The sequence below is a fragment of the Mytilus trossulus genome, chromosome 4 (assembly GCF_036588685.1).
Source record: "Mytilus trossulus isolate FHL-02 chromosome 4, PNRI_Mtr1.1.1.hap1, whole genome shotgun sequence".
Classification (NCBI taxonomy): Eukaryota; Metazoa; Mollusca; class Bivalvia; order Mytilida; family Mytilidae; genus Mytilus; species Mytilus trossulus.
In genome coordinates, this window is record NC_086376.1 from 92,133,311 (window position 1) to 92,153,120 (window position 19,810).

General features: G+C 31.3%; 1 protein-coding gene across 1 annotated transcript; it reads left to right on the forward strand.

Moving 5' to 3' along the window:
- The first annotated feature begins 4,187 nt into the window (after positions 1-4,187).
- On the forward strand, positions 4,188-19,143 carry LOC134716912 (visual pigment-like receptor peropsin). Its single transcript, XM_063579930.1, has 3 exons — positions 4,188-4,791; positions 17,703-17,808; positions 18,734-19,143. The coding sequence occupies exons 1-3, from the start codon at positions 4,210-4,212 to the stop codon at positions 19,141-19,143; spliced, it is 1,098 nt and encodes a 365-aa protein (XP_063436000.1). The 5' UTR covers positions 4,188-4,209.
- The last annotated feature ends 667 nt before the right edge of the window (positions 19,144-19,810 follow it).

Consider the following 19,810-nt stretch of genomic DNA (forward strand, 5'->3'; position numbering starts at 1 on the left):
TGGTGAATAGTTTACAGGTTCTATCTGCATGCAAAAACCTTAAGGTGTTCCTATCTCCTCTGATTAAGTTATCTGTATATCTTTCAAACACACTGGGTTCCCCAGGCTGTGGTCTCAGTACAGATATCACTTTTGAGTTATCTACCTTAGTAACATTTTCCTTCAAAATTGTTAAGGCTTTGTCATTCAAACTTTCTTCTTTGGTCTTGCCAGCATCTGGCCTAACATATTTCTTCCTAATTTCAGTCTTTTCATCCCACTCAACAACAGGAATTACTCTCCTATCATCACCTCCCTTCTTAAACTGAACACTTTTGGACTTACTTGTATACGGCATCTTTGAACTCTGATGCCTATTTTGAAAATACTTCTGAATTTATACTTTTCCAACATCATCAATCAACTGTGTCAAAAGTCAAAAAACCACAAAAATGCAACTAATTGCATATAAATGCCAGATATTACAGCCTCTTAGAACCTTAGGGCTGATAATGACAATTCAATAGAATTCCACCACATGACATTAAAGACCCAATTCTAACCTTGGTGTGAAGTACCATTAAACCTTCAAGCAGTCAAAAGAATCTACACACATTCTGCTACACAGAGTCATCTAATTATGAAGAATTAAGTGCCAGTCTGCCTAAGAATCAGGCAGTCATGAAAACATGATGAAAAAAACCCACCCAATATGGCAATGATTTCAGTTCATAATATGTAGTTATGCACAAAAATGACATTCATTTCCGTTTTCTGTTCTGGTAATAGAAGATACAATTTGGTTGAAATGCACTAGGAATTAACGAATAAGGGGAGATAACTCTGTAATTTGCTATCATTCTAACCAATTTTCTAACCAAGTTATTTGATATTACCAGACACACACAAACGAAAGACTAATAATTTTTAACTCAGGATGATAGTAAGTATCAACTAGCATGATTAGCTCGGTGGGTTTTTTCTGATGATGTTTTGATTTTTACCTAAGTTGCCTGATTCTTATAAAGACTGGTACTTAAAACTAACACAAAGAAAACAATTCAATTTTCATTTGATAAAATGCAACTTTTTTACAATACAGTAATTAAAAATACATAAAAATTACATAATATTAAAAAATACATTTTTTTCTTTAATATTTAGTAAGATCAATATATAATAAACAAAAATATCACACATTGAGCTTAAAATCCCCTATAGAAAAAATTTGTAAGCAAAAACTAGACATGACCCTATAGTTAAAAAAACAAAAAAAATCTGAAATATCCAAAAAAAGGGTACAACTCTAAAAAATGTAATTTTAGCCGCAATTTAATAGTAATACAAAAAAAATTTGGCATACAAGTCAGAAAATGGTTTTTCTTTCTTAAATAATTTTTTCGTAATTTTCCGAGCAATGTTGAATCGGTTGTAGGTACCAGTCTTGTATTACATTTTTCAGTTTTCGGTGCATGTCAAAACATGGAGTGTAATAAAATAGTCCCAATTTTTCTGAATTTTTTCTGCACAGCCTAAAAACTGTTTGATTAAAACTTTGTGATGAATTGATAGTACTATTTAAATGTAACAAAAATATGTCATCTTTTTTCAGAAATTAAAACAGGAAGGTGGAAGGATCTCATGTTTACTAGAAGTGGTGCGGTCGGATGAAAACAGAAAACAGAAAGTAGAAAAAGGAAGTTTTGACATTCGTGGCAAGGTGCCATTTTTTTTGCATGAAATCATAGCATAACATTACTAAATGCATGAAATGTAGACTAAATATTATTTCTATGTAGCATTTTTGAATAAAAATTTATTGAAGATCAGCTGTTTTGCATGTAAGCCTATGGAGCAATCAATTACAAGACTGCAACCTATAAATATACAGATAGTAGTATAAACACAACAAGCAATGATTTGGAGTAGATTGGGTATCAATAATCCAGAGATTGCAAATGTAGATCTAGAAGATCCATTAGACCAAGAATTTGCTTCGGATTACGTGTAAAACGTAATAGCGCTCAACCCCCTTTTCCCGGTTAAAAATATTGAAAACATTAATCAAAATGATAAAAAATTAAAGAAGACAACAGCAATTATACATTCCAATAATACGAAACAACCTAAAGTTATCAGATGATTAAAAAAAATACCGAACCGTGCAAAAAAAGAAAAGCATGATCACATAGACCACCCCCTTCTAATGAGCAAACTTATATAAACAATTTACTAATTGACATGATCAGTAAAACTCTCATTGCATCTAGAAAGCATGGATACTAGGCTAGAAAAACGCATTTCTGATATGGAAAGCACCATGGAAAGAAAATTAACTGTCAAGTCTAACACAGTCATAACCGATCGAGTCAAAGAGGAGGTTGGTAAAGCGAAAAACGATATTCAAAACGAAATGAAGGTTATCAAAGAATACACTGAAAAACTTGATAAAACCTATGCAGATATAGTGTCGACAAGAAAGGAAAATATCGTTCCTGACAACAAAACCAGGTTCTTGATTTCTTTTCTTTCGATTTGAGACGCAAATAAAACCAATACACTGGAAGGTAAAAGTCCGAGTCAGCCTGTTCTCGCCATATTTTAACACTCAAATATCTCAAAAAGTATCTTCATAACCTATCAATATTTTTGGCCAATTTGTTCTTCAACTGAAGATACTTCAACTTGTAGTATCAATTTTAATTTCTTGATTTTTTAAAATATTTACCTGAGTACACCCTTGAGTATAAAGCAATTTGTATAGCAACAAGAGAAAAGTAATTTCATCAAAACCTACTTAATAAAAAAAGGAATTTAAAAAAACTGCATTATTTTTTTTACTTTAGAAATACTGTTATTAGTAAAAGCTGAAAATAAACTTACCTCGAAACAACTAAACATCCTGATATTCATGATAAGATGCAGTAAACATTTCATCAGAGTTTTGACAAAATTTTCTCATTGTTGACGGACCTGATTTACTTTCTTTCCAAATGACAATTAAAAGAATATTTTGATAACTAAGAGCATTGCATTAACATATCCCATATTACTGGATTGTCTTAATAAGATATAAACTGGTCCGCCGTTCTGTCTATAGCTTCGCACCGAAGTCAGTGTAGCGATAAGTGAACACAACAGGGGCTAGTTTAAATAAGATAGTAATATAATATAGATAACTCGAGTCCCGATTCGCAATTGCTACCCCATCTGCTAAATTCTATTACCTGTCTAACAAACATTTATAACAACAGCGTAAGAAGTAAACATATTTATTATGGTGTCAGCTGGAGCGGGATTGTCTTGATATTTTGTAGACTTATTGGTGACCTTTTTTCCTCTTTGGTCGGGTTGTTGTCTTTTAGCCTCTTTCCCATTTTATATAAATTGATACTTATCTCCTTCATAAAGATAAAAAATATGGAGATTTACGGATGGGAATCTTATTTTCACACATATTATTTGATAAGAATATATAGAGATAACAAGTCAAAAACCGATGATAACAAACAGAGTACTCAAGGCATAACACATGCACGTAACGTCGTGTTGACCCAGTAAGATTATTGATCATATGACCCATTGACCAGTCTTAAGACATCATTTTAAATTTACAGCATAGCTATCTTCCTCTTTATATCTGTCCAAGCAATAAACAATACAGAATAAATTTTCCGTGCTGTCTTAAATGATTTTTATTATCTTTTTAATTAGCAAATAACATTGTCTATCTAGTAATGGTGTGGAATTATTCAGACTTATATGCCAATCGGGAAATTGCTGACCAAACCATAGCCTAAATAATTTAATTATGATGTGCTAAAAACAAAGACAAGTAGTCCATATCAATCTCAGCATATTAAATCAATAAGCAGAGTAGTGTTATATATATAAATGTCATATAATAGATATATGATTACCCTTCATTATGCATCAGCCACATTGAATTGTTCAAATATTTCATTTTAAAGCTAGTGCTTATTCGGTGAAGAAGTTAAATAAATAGTGTCTTTTATATATTGAATTTGCAATTAGGCGATTGGCTTAACAATTTCGAATTGAAATTACAGCCTTCACTTTTCAAACTATTACAAACAAAGAACAAACAACATGTTTATTACAGGATTGGATTGTTATAGACAAATAATTACATTATTCAAAACGATTAATACAAACATTTTAAACTTATGTGAATTTGTATACTTTGATTAGTTTACTTATATACATATAATGAATGCCATATTTTATTGTATAGCTTTTGTCATGTTTTTGGTAACATTCATTGGGTGCTCCGTCAATGGTGCTATAGTGTATGTAGTATTAGTCAATAAACATCTCCAAAATGTGAACAATACGTTTGTAGTATCGATGTGTATTGATGGATTTCTTATATCAAGTGTCGGTACAATATTTACAGCAGCAACGAGTGTTAGGGGAGAATGGATTTTTGGAGATTCAGTGTGTCAGCTGCATTCTTTCATAGTATTTTTTCTTGGCCTTGCAATCATCGCTACTTTGACCAGCATGGCCGTAGAAAAATATATAGTCATAAAAAAAGAATCAAGAAATATAGTAACTAAACGAGTGTGCTTGTACATATTGTTTGGATGTCATTTGTACGGTTTAGCGATTGCTTTAATGCCATTCTTAGGATGGAACCAGTATCAACTGGAAGGGTGTAACATCACATGTTCCTTAAAAATGGACGGTAGCGATGATAATTCAACTTCTTTTAATATTTTTATGTTGATAGTGGGATTAGCGTTACCTTTGGCCATAATGGTAACTGTCTATTCCAAAATTATAATCAAGGTAAGTGTCAGCCATTCATTTCAACTTATGTTTTGTAAGCATTATATATTGACCTGACCTTTTCTTTTAAATAAAAGTCAAAAGGCGCACAAAATGTTTTTCGCACTTTTGACAATTTAAAATCAAATTTTAAACAACGTCAGAATTTTCATTTCGGGGCCTTTTATAGTTGACTGTGCAGTATGAGCTTTGAACAAACTTATAATTGTCCATTACTGTTTCATTTGTCTCAGTGACAATTATACCACAACTAGTTTATTTTATATTCACAAAGGAGTAGGTTCAGTAACACCCCCTTTTAGCCCCAATAGCAGTTTTTCAAAATTGTTTAAATGTTAACTTTTATTAGTTATTTTTTTGGAAGGTATAATGCCTTTGGCATTACAATGCATATATATCGGGTACTTGCATCATTAAATCATGCCAAATTACTGAAATCTTCACAATTTCAGCATTTTAGTCAAATTTTAGACGGTTTCCGTCTTAAATGAAAGCGGCCACATTCGTGTTCATTCTTGATATTGAAATGTAGTTGTGTTTAATGATAATACATAACATATATCATGTATATAAAGTTTGAGGATGAACACGGATGCGGCCACTTTCATTTTTGACAAAAAGCATATGAATAGTTACAGTTTTTGGCATATTTGATTGATTTTTCATATTTAAGCTTGAATAGGAGCGTTTTTAGAGAGAATCAGTTAAACTCTTTCTTAAAAAATATTTGAATCAATTGAAATAGACATTTAAGTGTCCAAAAACTTTTGTCAGATGAGCTTGAAATTTGAGGCCAAAATTGGCCCTTACCGGACCTACTCCTTTTGTAGATTTGCTATCTCCTTACGTTTTACTTACTTACAACCCGTTATGTCATTGGCGTGTAGGACAGCTAAATTCAAATATTTTAAAACTATGTGAACTTAAAAATTTAGAATGAGTTATTCAGTACATTACATATTGTATTCGTGTAATTGAATTTTAGAAATGGAAATTACAATGTATGAATTGAAAGGTTCTAAAATTGCTTCACGTGTGTTATAGAATATAACATGCTTCTTAAATTATCAAGCCAACTAGCAACTACAGTTTTCTACCTAAACAGATTTGTATTTCATTATTGATATATCATAAAAATTAATTCAGGAGAATCGTTTTAAGTAATTGTATAATGATACAAAGTGCTGACAGCTAACGCACGTAAAGCTACCTGTAATGCTTCACAGTCTGTTCTTTGGCTATTTTGTGTTTTTTTATACGGTTGTTTGGTTTTATAATTCAATTAACCGTTTTTCATTTTTTGCTAATTCATTGTCAATTTTTTTTCAACTGATGAGTCTTAATGTCCCATTGGTATCTGTCGACTTTCGTGTTTAAGACTGTTTATAACTTGAATATGTTCAATGATGGGAACAAGTAATTTCTTGGTTTTGTCTGACATTATAACCAACAAAAAAGATAGTTTACTTTAGAATCAAACACGTTCAAAACCTTTTATGACAGCAGATCACGATCAGATCTTTCTCTTTTTGGATTTACGGGGGCATACATTATGTAGTAAGCTTATTCAGTAGAGGTTCTTTTAGTATTAAAAGGGCGTTACATTTTATGAACTTATTTAGCAGCGTGTTTTGTTCGTATGTCTTAAAATCCATCATAAATTAAATTAAATATCAAACTAGCAAATTAATCGTACTATATAAAGCTTTGAATTATGCATCGGAAAATTTAATATAGAAAAATCCATTATAGTAAATGTCAACTTTTAATTAACTACAAAATCAAAGCCACTCAAACGTATATGCTTTGTCAAGAAAGGCCTAGTGGGAAGTTTATAATATCAAATATATTTTTGTTAAACACTGTGTAATTAGATAAAGTAAACTTAATGTGGTGACCTATAATTGCTTTAATCTTCGTCATTTGAATGAAGAGTGGTTTCATTGGAAACCATACCACATCTTTCTTTTTTTTAATACTGTAACAAATAGCATACATTGAATACAAAAAGCAACAAACAGTATAATCCACTGAAGGCAAAGACTATTATAGACCTTAATCATCTTAAACATGAATTACCTGGATGTTCATCTTAAAAGCTGGATTAAATGGATGTTCATCTTAAAGCAGGAATAACTAGATGTTCATCACCCCTATTTTTTTGGTAGAGGTTCGTGTTGCTTAGTCTCCAGTTTCTATGTGTGTGTTTTGTGTATGTCTTTTTCCTTTTTAGTCATGGTGTTGTAAGTTTATTTTTGATTTATGAGTTTGAATGTCCGTACCTATGGTATCTCTCGCCTCTCTTTTAATTGAACTTTCAATACGTGGCTTATTGAGCCTCAAATTGTTTCATGGTAAACTTTAAAATCTGTTTTTTTAATCGCCCGAATACTGATCTTCCATTTATATTCTTTAATGTATTGGCCACTATTGCTTTGCTAAATCATCTCATACTTTGGTTTTCGATAACTATGAGACCGAAAGTTTTGATGCGTTTTACGTATAAAAGCAAATAAACAGCATGTGTCTCCATTGAGCTTATAAACCAAACACATAAGTTCATTTTATTTTTTTAACCTTTATGGTGAGCCTGAACTATATAAGTCGTTGCAATGTCTGGAAAATAGATTTCCGTTAAAAAGAAATGCAGAGTGTTCAGATTGATTAAAAAACATATTAAGTACTACAGGAAGTTCTTATTTTGATTGGTCAATTTTTAAATGTTCTTTGATTTGAAGCGACAAGCTATAATATATATACATGATGATTTAAAAGTATCATGAACTATAATTTTGAGACTACTACGAACTCAAGTTCTTTTGTTTATTTCGATGGCGTACGATTTATGGTGGCTGTAGTTCAGCATAAGTTGGACTTCTCAAAATAAATTCGAAAGATTCCGTAAACGATGCATGTCGTATAAATTGAGAACTCGTAGAGAAAACAACCCGATCGAAGAGCAGAAAACAGCTCAAGGCCACCAATCGTTCAACACAGCATTAAAAAACCGCACATGCCACAGCTAGGCTTCAGCTAAAAAAAAATCGAGATTGATTATCATTTTATATCGTATTCGTTTGAGGTATCTTTTCTGACTTTATTTTATCGATTTGTTGGTAAACACCCAACAACTTTTGTCGAAAGACATGACATATATTTATTAGGTTACAATTCAATTATCAAACATTATCATCAAAAAGTACTCGGTTGATTTTCAAACCCTTCAAACGATATGAAATGTACAAAACACCTTGAAAGGATGAATTTAAGTATTGTAATATGATATGTGGAACAACGTAAAGATTATTATTTCCGTTTGATTGGAAATTAAAAATCTCGTCCATTTTCAAGTTCATTTTATTTTTATGTTTTTAATTAATAATTAATCATCATTGTATTTTATACAGGATATTAACTCATCTTTTTATGTTAGTTTTTCTTTAGGTGACAAGTGTAACATGATTATTCGGAGAAGCTGTCCACCATTTTTTAAAATATCACAAATTATTTGCAAAAATCTAATTGAAAATCGTCTCCATCTTTTGTAACGAACCACCTAACCGATAGATTGATGGAAGAATTCGAATATAACACCCAGTAGCAAAAAATAACTTACATATAAGAATGTGTGGTTTGAGTGATAATGAGACAACTCTCCATCCAAGACACAATTTATAAAAGAATATCCATTATAGGCCAAAGTACGGTCTTCAACACGGAGCTAACCTTGTCGTACACCTAACTGTAGGCTATAAAGGGCTCCACAAATGACGTGTAAAACCATTCAAACGGTCTTAATATCTATATAAAAAAAGGCTGACAACATGTCGAAGTGTTATGAGTATGAACACGTATGTCAACTTGACCGATACACCAAGCCTGATTTTTAAAATCCCCAGAAAATATGACACAATACCAATTTTTTTAATCGACTCACATTTGTTTTCCTATTTCGAGGCTCACTTGCTTAGCATTGAAAAAGCAATTACTAATTCTCAAGTCCTTATTTTGGTTACATGGTTCTACGTCCCACACTCGATGCAATCATACAACCACAAAAACATTCGAAAGACGGACAATGGTTTAATATATCATGTTTATAACAGCCTTATATTTTTCGTTCAAAGTTTAAAGCACATATACAAACTCTTCCACACGGCATCGACTTTTAAAAGACATGAACTTTTTATGGAAGTGAGTTTCCTCCATTGGCGAAATCAGAACTATTTGTAAAAGGGGGTCACTAACTGACAAAAGGGGAAGAGCCGCTCTAGGCATACTTCAGTGATTTGCTATATAATCAACCAAATTTGTCCCACAAAAGGGACGACCGGGCCCCCAGACCCCCTGTATCCGCCTATGACCTCTTCCCTCATAATCTATCAATCAGTATATATATATATATATATATATAAGGTAATACACCGTCACTTCGTAATCCACAACAACACGTCGATTGCTATGTAATTTTGAATCGATTAATCATCTATAATGTAAGGTGTGATACCACCCTTGATTTTCCCCTAAGTGTTAATTTTGCACTTTTTCAAAAATATGTACAAAATTCATATTTGTTTCCAACATAACAATACTCAGGCATGAGTGTAAGGTTATCCTGTCCATTACAATAGACAAAATTTACAATTAATTGTATTGTATATAAGAACATTAACCATCACTCGAAGTAACCAAACAAATGTCCACCTCTTTTTTTACCTGTGTACACGCTTTAGTAACCATGTAACATCAAGTTTCCAATAATAATCTATAAAATCCTAAATTGTGCTTTGAAATACCTAAGATATATGTTAATGATCCAGATCATTTTTACTGAAATGAAATGTACGATAAATTACACAAATTCAATGATAATTTTTTTTCTACCATTTTTCGTATGCAACCGGATGTGACGTACTCTGATTTGTTGGTATTACACCTATAGCATTCAGTTTGCTCACGAATAACCAGTCAAGTTATTTGATTTTGTATTACAATACTATTTATTCAAAATCAAAAGTAATGAAATGTAAGAATTATATGTAGTATAGGACAAATAAATTGCAACCGTTTTTTTAACTTCATATATTTTTCTAGTTCTCTGGATTCACTTTCGTATAGTAAATTCATGGAACCATGTCAACACACTATTGTTTCCCTACACAATTCATGCTTATTTAAGCAAAAAACTAAGGATTTTCTTATTCCAGGCATAGATTACCTTAACCGTATTTGTCACAACTTTTTGGAATTTTGGATCCTCTTTGTACTGGAATGTTTGGTTTCATAATTTTTTCGATATGAGCGTCACTGATAAGTCTTCTGTAGACGAAACGCGCGTCTGACGTACTAAATTATAATCCTGGTACCTTTGATAACTATTATTTACTTTCAATTGATTACACAGTTTCCAGTACATTACATAATGGTACTATCGATCCAAGTGTAATGGCTCGCCATCATTTGATAATTAATTGATTTTTTGAAACTTTAGTATCGTTAACGGGCAAAACATGTGCTTAGCTAAACAGTTTTCGATCTCCTCGGGTTTCATCTCATCAACGTATGATTCACATGATCCTGATTGCATAATTTCTCTTTGGTCCTCTCATAATTTACTATTACACAAAGCAATTACTAAAAACGGAAAGCAATCTCTAGTCGACAAAAATCTCGATTTAGGAGAGTTATTTACAGCTGATGCATAATTTTGACGATAACAGGACGCAATAATTAACTGTAATAAGGCTGCGTCCAGCAAATGCACAAGTTAATGAAATAGCGCAAACACTATGCGTTCTTTGATTTATTACACTATTTTTATAATAATACTCATGTGCATATTTACGTTAACAAATTGTTTTTAGAAATTGACAACCTGTTAATTGAAGTTCTCCTTTTACTTCAAAAAGTTCAACTAAAACGTTTGAAATAGGTTTATTACTTCTGTTAAATTATCGTATAACCGTGCTTATGAATGTTCTGTTTGAAATAGTTTAAGTTTTTATTTACAGACTTTTGACTCCGGATTCTACAATTATTCGACGTGTTACCTTATCTGTGGTTAGATATCTTGGTACTCATTTAAGTTATAGCAAACAAAAAAATCAAATCATACCTAAAATCTGTTCACTTCGGATATAAAGTGTACGGTTATTAAATTATTTTATCGTATAATAAAAAAAAAAAAAATCTTTCTCCTCCAAAATATGTACCAATTAAAAACTTGATTTTAAGTCTTTGCTCTTTGTTGACCGAGTACCAGAATGTTCAACCAGAGACGGGGTAACCTGTCAACAAATTATACACTCCGTAGACAAAAGTCGGTTATATAAAAATAGTGAATTGATACAATTCTCGTATTTACACAATAGAACATAACGAAACCCGAGATTACTGTTATAGTCGGATGGGAAATTTTCATCATGATGTCATGTTAAAGGTGGCTCGGATGTCTTCCTCCATCTTTTATATTGAAGTTGCAGATAAAAATTGGTCTAGATATTCAATCATGGATTGTGCAAATGTCGAAAGTAGTATGTAACCAATGTGTAAGACTTCTAATGTTTATATAGCAAATTATGTGTTTTGTCATATTAAGGCTGTATTTTTTTTCCTTCAAAATTGTAATATTAGGGCAGATAACTCAGATAAAGTAATTTTACAATAAAGAGTGATGTGAATTTACCTATTTCAATATGTAGCAATTTATGATTTACGATTTACATTATAAACCTGGTAAGTGTTTAGGCAAATTATCAGCAATACATTCTCTACAAAAACGTCAATATGAACGGGAACGTCTATCAAAATCCATAAGGAATTGTTGCTTGTAAAGGACATTTTTTTTTTACTTAATATGGCACTTGTATCCGAAATCTCGAAAACTAGAAACTGCAGAAATGTAAAACAAAAACTAAGTTGTAAGTTGAAAACATAATCACAGAATCAAGGGTCTACGGCGAAAAGTGGAGGGGCGGTCTGGAAGTTAACAACCTTAACTACCCATGATGATCTTACACAGTCGGTAATCAAGATCTACGAAACAGTTATTACAATCTTCACAATCGGTAATCAACATCTACGAAACAGTTATTACAATCTTCACAGTCGGTAATCAAGATCTACGAAACAGTTATTACAATCTTCACAGTCGGTAATCAAGATCTACGAAACAGTTATTACAATCTTCACAATCGGTAATCAAGATCTACGAAACAGTTATTACAATCTTCACAGTCGGTAATCAAGATCTACGAAACAGTTATTACAATCTTCACAGTCGGTAATCAAGATCTACGAAACAGTTATTACAATCTTCACAGTCGGTAATCAAGATCTACGAAACAGTTATTACAATCTTCACAATCGGTAATCAAGATCTACGAAACAGTTATTACAATCTTCACAATCGGTAATCAAGATCTACGAAACAGTTATTACAATCTTCACAGTCGGTAATCAAGATCTACGAAACAGTTATTACAATCTTCACAGTCGGTAATCAAGATCTACGAAACAGTTATTACAATCTTCACAATCGGTAATCAAGATCTACGAAACAGTTATTACAATCTTCACAGTCGGTAATCAAGATCTACGAAACAGTTATTACAATCTTCACAATCGACATATACTTTATCGAGGGTATCAACAGCCCAGTAGTCAGCACTTCTGTGCTGACATGAATATCAATCAATGGTAATTTTTCTAAATTTCCTGTTAAAGAAGTAAAACTTTCTCATAATACTAAGGATTTTCTTATGCCAGGAATAGATTACCTTAACCGTCCGTTTTTGGCAGAACTTTTCCACTTTTTACTGTTTTGATCTTAGCGTCACTGGTGAGTCTAATGTAGACGAAACGCGCGTGTAGCGTATTAAATTATAATCCTTGTACCTTAAATAACTATTATCAATGATTTTTCTGAAACTACTCAACCATTTACAACAAGATGTTAGGTAAATTTCCTTCGATAATTTAGCATAAAGTTTGTGGTGTTAGCTTTTGCTTACAGTCACTAAATATTTCATCCATGGTTAAAGATTGTACGTTCGGTTAAATGTTATAACTTTCTTATATCTTGAACATCATGATAGATAAAGAAAAGTCTGGTAGGGGCTAAATTTGTCAGATTGTCAAGAAATAGTTACCTCATATTTTCGTCAAAAAATGTTGATGCGATGTATCTTAACAAACGTATCCGGTAAGTGATACAGGCTCGTTGGAACAACTTGTCCTAAATTAAAAAAATAAATAATTATATACTAATAAAATATTAATTTTTCAATTAATCCAAATGACTCGAATTGATGTCAAACGATTCTTTATCCTCACCCTCTATTTAGCCCAATATACTTTTTTTATAACTAAATATATCATTTATTTATTATTGTGTATGTTTTCTTTCAAAATTTAGAACTATCTATAAATGGTTGCCCTTTTGAACCCAAACAGTTGAAGTGTTGTATAATCAATAACGACATCTACATTATAGCAGAATCCATCTAACAGAATTGAAACCCTAGTTGCTTTATAATGTCGAAATTTATAAACAGAAATCTAATGAAAGGTTTGTTATAAATCATGTCAAAACTGAGGTATTTAAGTACCGAATACTGGGCTAATGATACACTCATGGTATGATAGTCAACAAGCAGCGGTATCAACCAAGGAAAAATACAAACAACACTTTATATATTTTAGACGTCAGAAGCGCTTTTAAGGAATTAACTTCTTTATCAAATTAAGATTAGAACGAATGTACACCATTGCATATTCCAATATGAATTGATCGTCTTCGTGTTTTGAATTTGTTCCTGTTAATGCTAACGTTGTTTCCATGATTTAAAGTTGTTGTTGAAGGTCATTTTCGGAAACATTTTCAAAATCATGTCATATAATATGATTTATTGCCCATACCTTTGAAATAATGGATATTACATACATGATTAAATGATGTAAGTGTGTCCAATTATCATCATTAATCGAGAGTTGGAAAATTTGCAATACAGTTTTTATAAAGAACCTGTCTGCATGAATCTGCTTTAGTCTAAGGGTTTACTGTTGATTTAATCTACGGTGGCAACCATCTTTTGTTATATAGAATGACACAAACTTTGTATTTTCTATTTGCGCATTATATCAGTAAAATCTTTTGAAGAAAAGAGTAATACAATGTATTGCCATAGTGTCAATAAAACGGAACGGAAGATACCAAAGGGACAGTCAAACCAATAAATCGAAAAAAAAAAACTAACAACGCCATGGCTAAAAAGGAAAAAGACAAACAGACAAACAATAGTACACATAACACAACATAGAAAACTAAAGAATAAGCAGCACGAACCCTAAATCAAATGATACACTGGTATATGAATACTACCAGCTTGGATATTTCCAGGCATATTATTATACCCCCTTATTTTATAACTTTTTAACCAATATTAAAAAGAACCATCATATTAACGCGTATATATTATATTGTTGCAGTATATGAGTCAGACTCAAATATGTTTTAACATATATCAATTTGTAGAACAAAAACAATTGATCACATTGATTGTCTGGTTGGCAAATTAAAAAAGTAAAATCACAAAAATACTGAACTCAGAGGCAAATCAAATCGGAGAGCCCCTAATCATGGAAAAGTTCAAATGGCAAAACACATCAAAAAACGAATGACAACAACTGTCATATTCCTGACTTGGTACAAGAATTTTCAAATGTAGAAAATGATGGATTAAACCTGGTTTTATAGCCCTAAACCTCTCACTTTGTATGACATTCTTATCATATTCCGTTATATTTACAGTAGTATATCATCTACCAAACATTCTTTTCTTTCCACCTGTTTAGCTTCTTTAAGTTATTCATATTTAACATGTCGTGTTTGAAGGTAAATTCCACAATGTCATTCTTCCCAGGTACATGTATACAACCACCAAGCATAATCATCTGTAATTGGGTGTATTGATGTTACCCATCAGGCAAATCGACTTGTGTGGATTTCCGCTAAAATAATATAACATTCTGTAAGTCAGCTTTTGCCGCCAAGTAATTGATGTAATTTACGTCTCGTTAAATCCAATCATTGTATTTGCACCTCTTTCACGCATATTTAAAATTAAGTAGACTAATGCTTCCCACGGGATTGTCTTCCTTAATATCACGTTGTTACGGAATATAAGAGACATTGTATTCGATTTATTAACTTTGCTTGCGTAACATCCAATATAAAGAACCATTCGTGCACATCCAAGAGAAATACAAAATAACAAACATACAATGTGATTTTTTTCAACAAAAATACCAACTCCAGGATAAAATAAAAGAACCTCCATAAAACCCGTCAAAACCAACGTTAGCTTATATCAACTAACAGAACAAATATAACAATTTTTCATCAATCACATTTCAGACTTGGTACATGTGTTTTCCGAAGATAATTGTGGATCAAAGCTTTGTGTATATAATTTGATTACTCCCCTAATTGTATGACAGTTGTCTGAATCTCCTTAAAGCTTAATTTTTTCCTGGCATTGACATATCTATTAGAATGATTTGTTTATTACTTATTTGTTTTATTTGAGTTCAATAAGACTAATCTAAGGTTGAAAAAGTATAACGAAAATACTTCACTAAAAGGTAAAGTAAAAAATGAAGTTCATAAAACCAATAAATCAAACGATAGCAATCAACAAAACAAACGAAAAAACAACAGCCATATTTCTGACTTTGTACAATCCACCGATAAAAAAATTGTCGTTTACACCTGGTTTTAAAACTAGATAGTTGTTGCATATATATCGCTGACTTTGTTTCTCAAATAGAGATTATTATAAAAGTGAATTAACCGTGTGCTGTAGAATTTGTATCCTATATTGTTATTGTTGTTAAACGAACTCACCATTTGTGCCAGAAATTTTGTCAAATATTTGTGAAGAAGTGTCTTTTATAGTAAAGTATGTCAAAATTAAATTTATTATCCCAATCACCATTCAACTGTCTGCAAAACCAGAAGCATTGGTGTGGAGTACAATGACCGATCCTCAACCGAATCTTTATCTTTTGATATTGAAATTATGTTGTTAAGGATTATCGAAAATGTCCTGACCAGTTGCTGTAACAGTGATTTTTATCAATATATTTCCTTTCCTTCCTTTTTTTATTTCATCTCGAAAGAAAATCTGAATATAATACCTAATGAAATTTAGAATCACATTTTCCAAATAAAAGGAGATAAGAATAAAAACTAAATAATTGTCAGAGTTATCATTTAACATAAATAACGAAATTTCAAAATAAAATAAAATGTATAAAAAGATTTGTAGAACTAAAACTAATAAGTAGACTTATTATGATTCATTCAAATTAGATTACTTTTTGTTATGTACAGTGATATTACATTTGTTTCCATATACATTTCCCAAACTCGTTCAGATTTCAAGAGCTTGCTGCTGCTAATCAGACTTTATAAAAAAAAAAACACGTTACCAGTGTCTGAGGAAATTTTGATGATTCTGGGTTATATCAAAGATCATCAAACTTTACAACTAACATGAATAATACATGATGGTATATAGGTACAGATGTTGTGTAACATTTTAATAACGTGTAATAGTGTTCTTTCTTTTTAAATTCTAAATATTTACCTTTTGCCCATTTCTGATATTTGGTAATATGGTGTGGCTCGGTACTAGTGCATTCCGCCAATGGGTTGTTGGGCTCGTGCATTTTGTATTCTTATCTTTCATTTTAGCATACGTGCTTTGTCATATTTGTTCTTAGTTGACATATTTGTTGATTGCTGTTTACCTTTTTTTTTTATTACATTTTTACGTTGTACGTCTGTTTAATCTGTTAACCCATTGTCAATATGATGGAACTTTATGCGACTGCCAAGTGAGAGGTTAAGCTAGTTATAGAACAAGTTTAAACTTACTATTGTCTACATACAAAAATGTACTAAATGAGGAAATGCATGAACCAAGTCAGGTATATAACAAGTCAGGAATATGATAAATTGGGAATAGTACAATATTGTTTGCCATTCGTTTGATGTGTTTCAGCTGTTTGATTTACTTACATTACTTAAACACAAATTATTCATAATACCCAAACATCAATTTGATTGAACTATATTTTCTTTGATACACATTGTATCTACCATTTAGTAAAACATACGGGACCAAACTTTGCTATAGAAAACTTGAAATCTGACAGGTATAGGGATAGACGTTCACGCAAATTCCACAGTTTGTATCTGTGATTTAATCATAAAAATAACGTATAGACTTCAATTATTTGTTGTTCAAAATTAGTTAAATAATAATAGAATATGAATAAACTCATCATATATACAAGGAATTAAAATATCGAACCGGCAAAATTCAAATGGATTTGCAACATACAACTAATGTATTATGTAGGTTGTATTATAATGTGTATGTTAGTCGTTTTCTGTTTTGGCCATGGCTTTGTCAGTTTATTTTTGATCTGTGAGTTTGAATGTTCTCCTTGTATCTTTTGCTCCTCTTGTATATCTGGGATAGAAGTCCTTTAGTATTTTGAGTAATTCTAAGTTTTGTAAACAATTACTTTAAACATTTGACACATTAGAAAAAATGTTCCGTTTTAAACCCAAGAGATACGAATCATCTGTTTGTAAATAAACACCTCACCTCGTTTACGTCAATATTGTAATCTTGGCTGTCTTATCATTTCCTCGTGTTTGAAAAATGACCTACTCATACTGTCAAGAACAGCATGGGAGAAACTTTGACAAAACGAGGTTGACTGCCCTTTGTAAGTACTGAAAGATATTTTCAAATTAACCTTCCAATATATTTTATACTTTAAGCGAGATGGAAAAGAGATTTCTCTGTCAATTATTTTTTTTACTATTATTTTAGATGAAGGAAAAGCATAGATCAATGAACTTCAACACATACAGTTCTCATCGAAAGACAATATTAAAGAGAGAAATGGCAGTAACAAAGACAATCCTGTTAATGATAGGTAAATAGTTATGACTGTTAGCATCATTGTTTCAGATATTTGAAGGCTAAAAGTTTGTTTACCACACGACTTAACGATCGCTATAAATGAGTTTTTTTGTTTTGAAATATAATGAGAACATTTTTATCAGTAAATGAAAAACAGCTAACTAAGCAAGTCAACAAACATAAGACACATGTCACGATAATTATCAGTAAAAAAACGACTGTTTTGCCTCGTTGACGATTTCAGTTAATAGTCAGTCTAGTATCGTTTTTAGACATAACATTCAAAGACAGACATGCTACCACGACACAACATCAAATACTACAAACGGAGAGGAAATAACCTGTTTCGTCGCATGCCAACAATGTATCGTTCATTACACTTATCTTACATGTTCAATATTTTTAGAGCGTCTGTAACATCAATTTTGGCTAAATCATTAGACTATTCCATTTACATTTCTATAAGTTTCAGTGTCCGTATCAACACGGAATAGGAATATTTACATATTAAGTATATAAATCATATATCATCGTGTAAATCATTTGTAGTTTTCAAACATGTATGTGAATTCGTAAATTGCAACATTACAAATCATACATATTTTTGTAATAAGTACTATCGTTCGACAAGCGTACATAAACTAGCGGCGTATGAAACTAGAAAAAGTAAAACAACAAACAAACTGAGCTAAAAAAAAATTCCCACGAAAAGTCACTAATCAAATGGCAAAACCAAAAGCTGGAACACATCAAACTTATAGAAGAGTGTCATTTCTGTACAACTCACAAACTTTGTGTATTCCTGTTTTCCCTTGCAACACAATAGTTAAATGTTCTATACATTAGGTAAGCAGTACAACATATGAAAAAGTAAATGTCTGATGTTATAGACCAATGTATTTGTACTCTTTTTAAACAAACAATTTATTTCATTGCAGGTGTTTTTAGTTTAGCCTGGTCACCTTATGCCATTCATTGTATAGTATCCATGATTGGTTGGACAAAAGGAATGTCTCCGTTTGTAGCAACTATCCCTGCCTTGATTGCCAAATCATCCGTTATATATCATCCATGTATTTATATTTCTAAAAACAGGGCAGTAAAATCTGCTCTTCTACTACATTTTAACTGCTTTAAAAAACGTAATCGCTACGATCCTAGAGTTTTAAACAATTTGCCTTTGAATGTGCGCGGTTTGCCAATTCCGCTTCATAAGAAAATAAAAGCGACAGAAATTGTGACGGTAGACGACGATGGTGATTTCTCAAATACACCATCAACCAGTACAGATACTCATGAACGTTTATGTAAATTTCTTGTGAAAGATAATAAAAAATGTTCAGTTTGATTAAAATTGATATGTGTTTTGCTGAATCCTTGCATTATCAATAATTGTGATAAAATTGTACATGTTATTTGTACCTTAAATAAAAAAACAAATACACCCCTGAATTTAGTTTTTAAGATGTAATAATAGCATAATTTATTTTAATGTAAACCTCATATCGATTGCTTGATCGATTCCCTTTGATAACCAACTGTCATTAGTAATGGTCTAAAACAGTATCAATTAAAATGACAAACCAGATATGTCTAGAAATAAAACTTAACTGACGTGACGCCATTGACAAAGAACTAAAATTAAAAACAATAAGAAACTAACAGTTTTCTTAGTTTTGTGGATTGTGAATACAGATGAAATAACATGTTCTGCAAAGACCTCAGAAAATTGAAAACTGCACTTTATAACTTGCATGCGTTGGAAGCACTTCTCTGGGTTTATCTTCATGAGGAACGCATCAATACGAATTTTGGAACGCCAGTGATGTACGAGGACCGTAACGGTTAAAAAGTAAAAACGAAACTTGTTGGAAATATATCACCAAGTTGCTTTTAAATTGTTCAAATATTACGAAAACTAAACTAAATTTCTTTTTTTGTTATATATAGGATAGACAATTGTTTTATTTAAAAAAAAAACTCGTTTATAAAAATGGTAGCATATAATTAAAAAA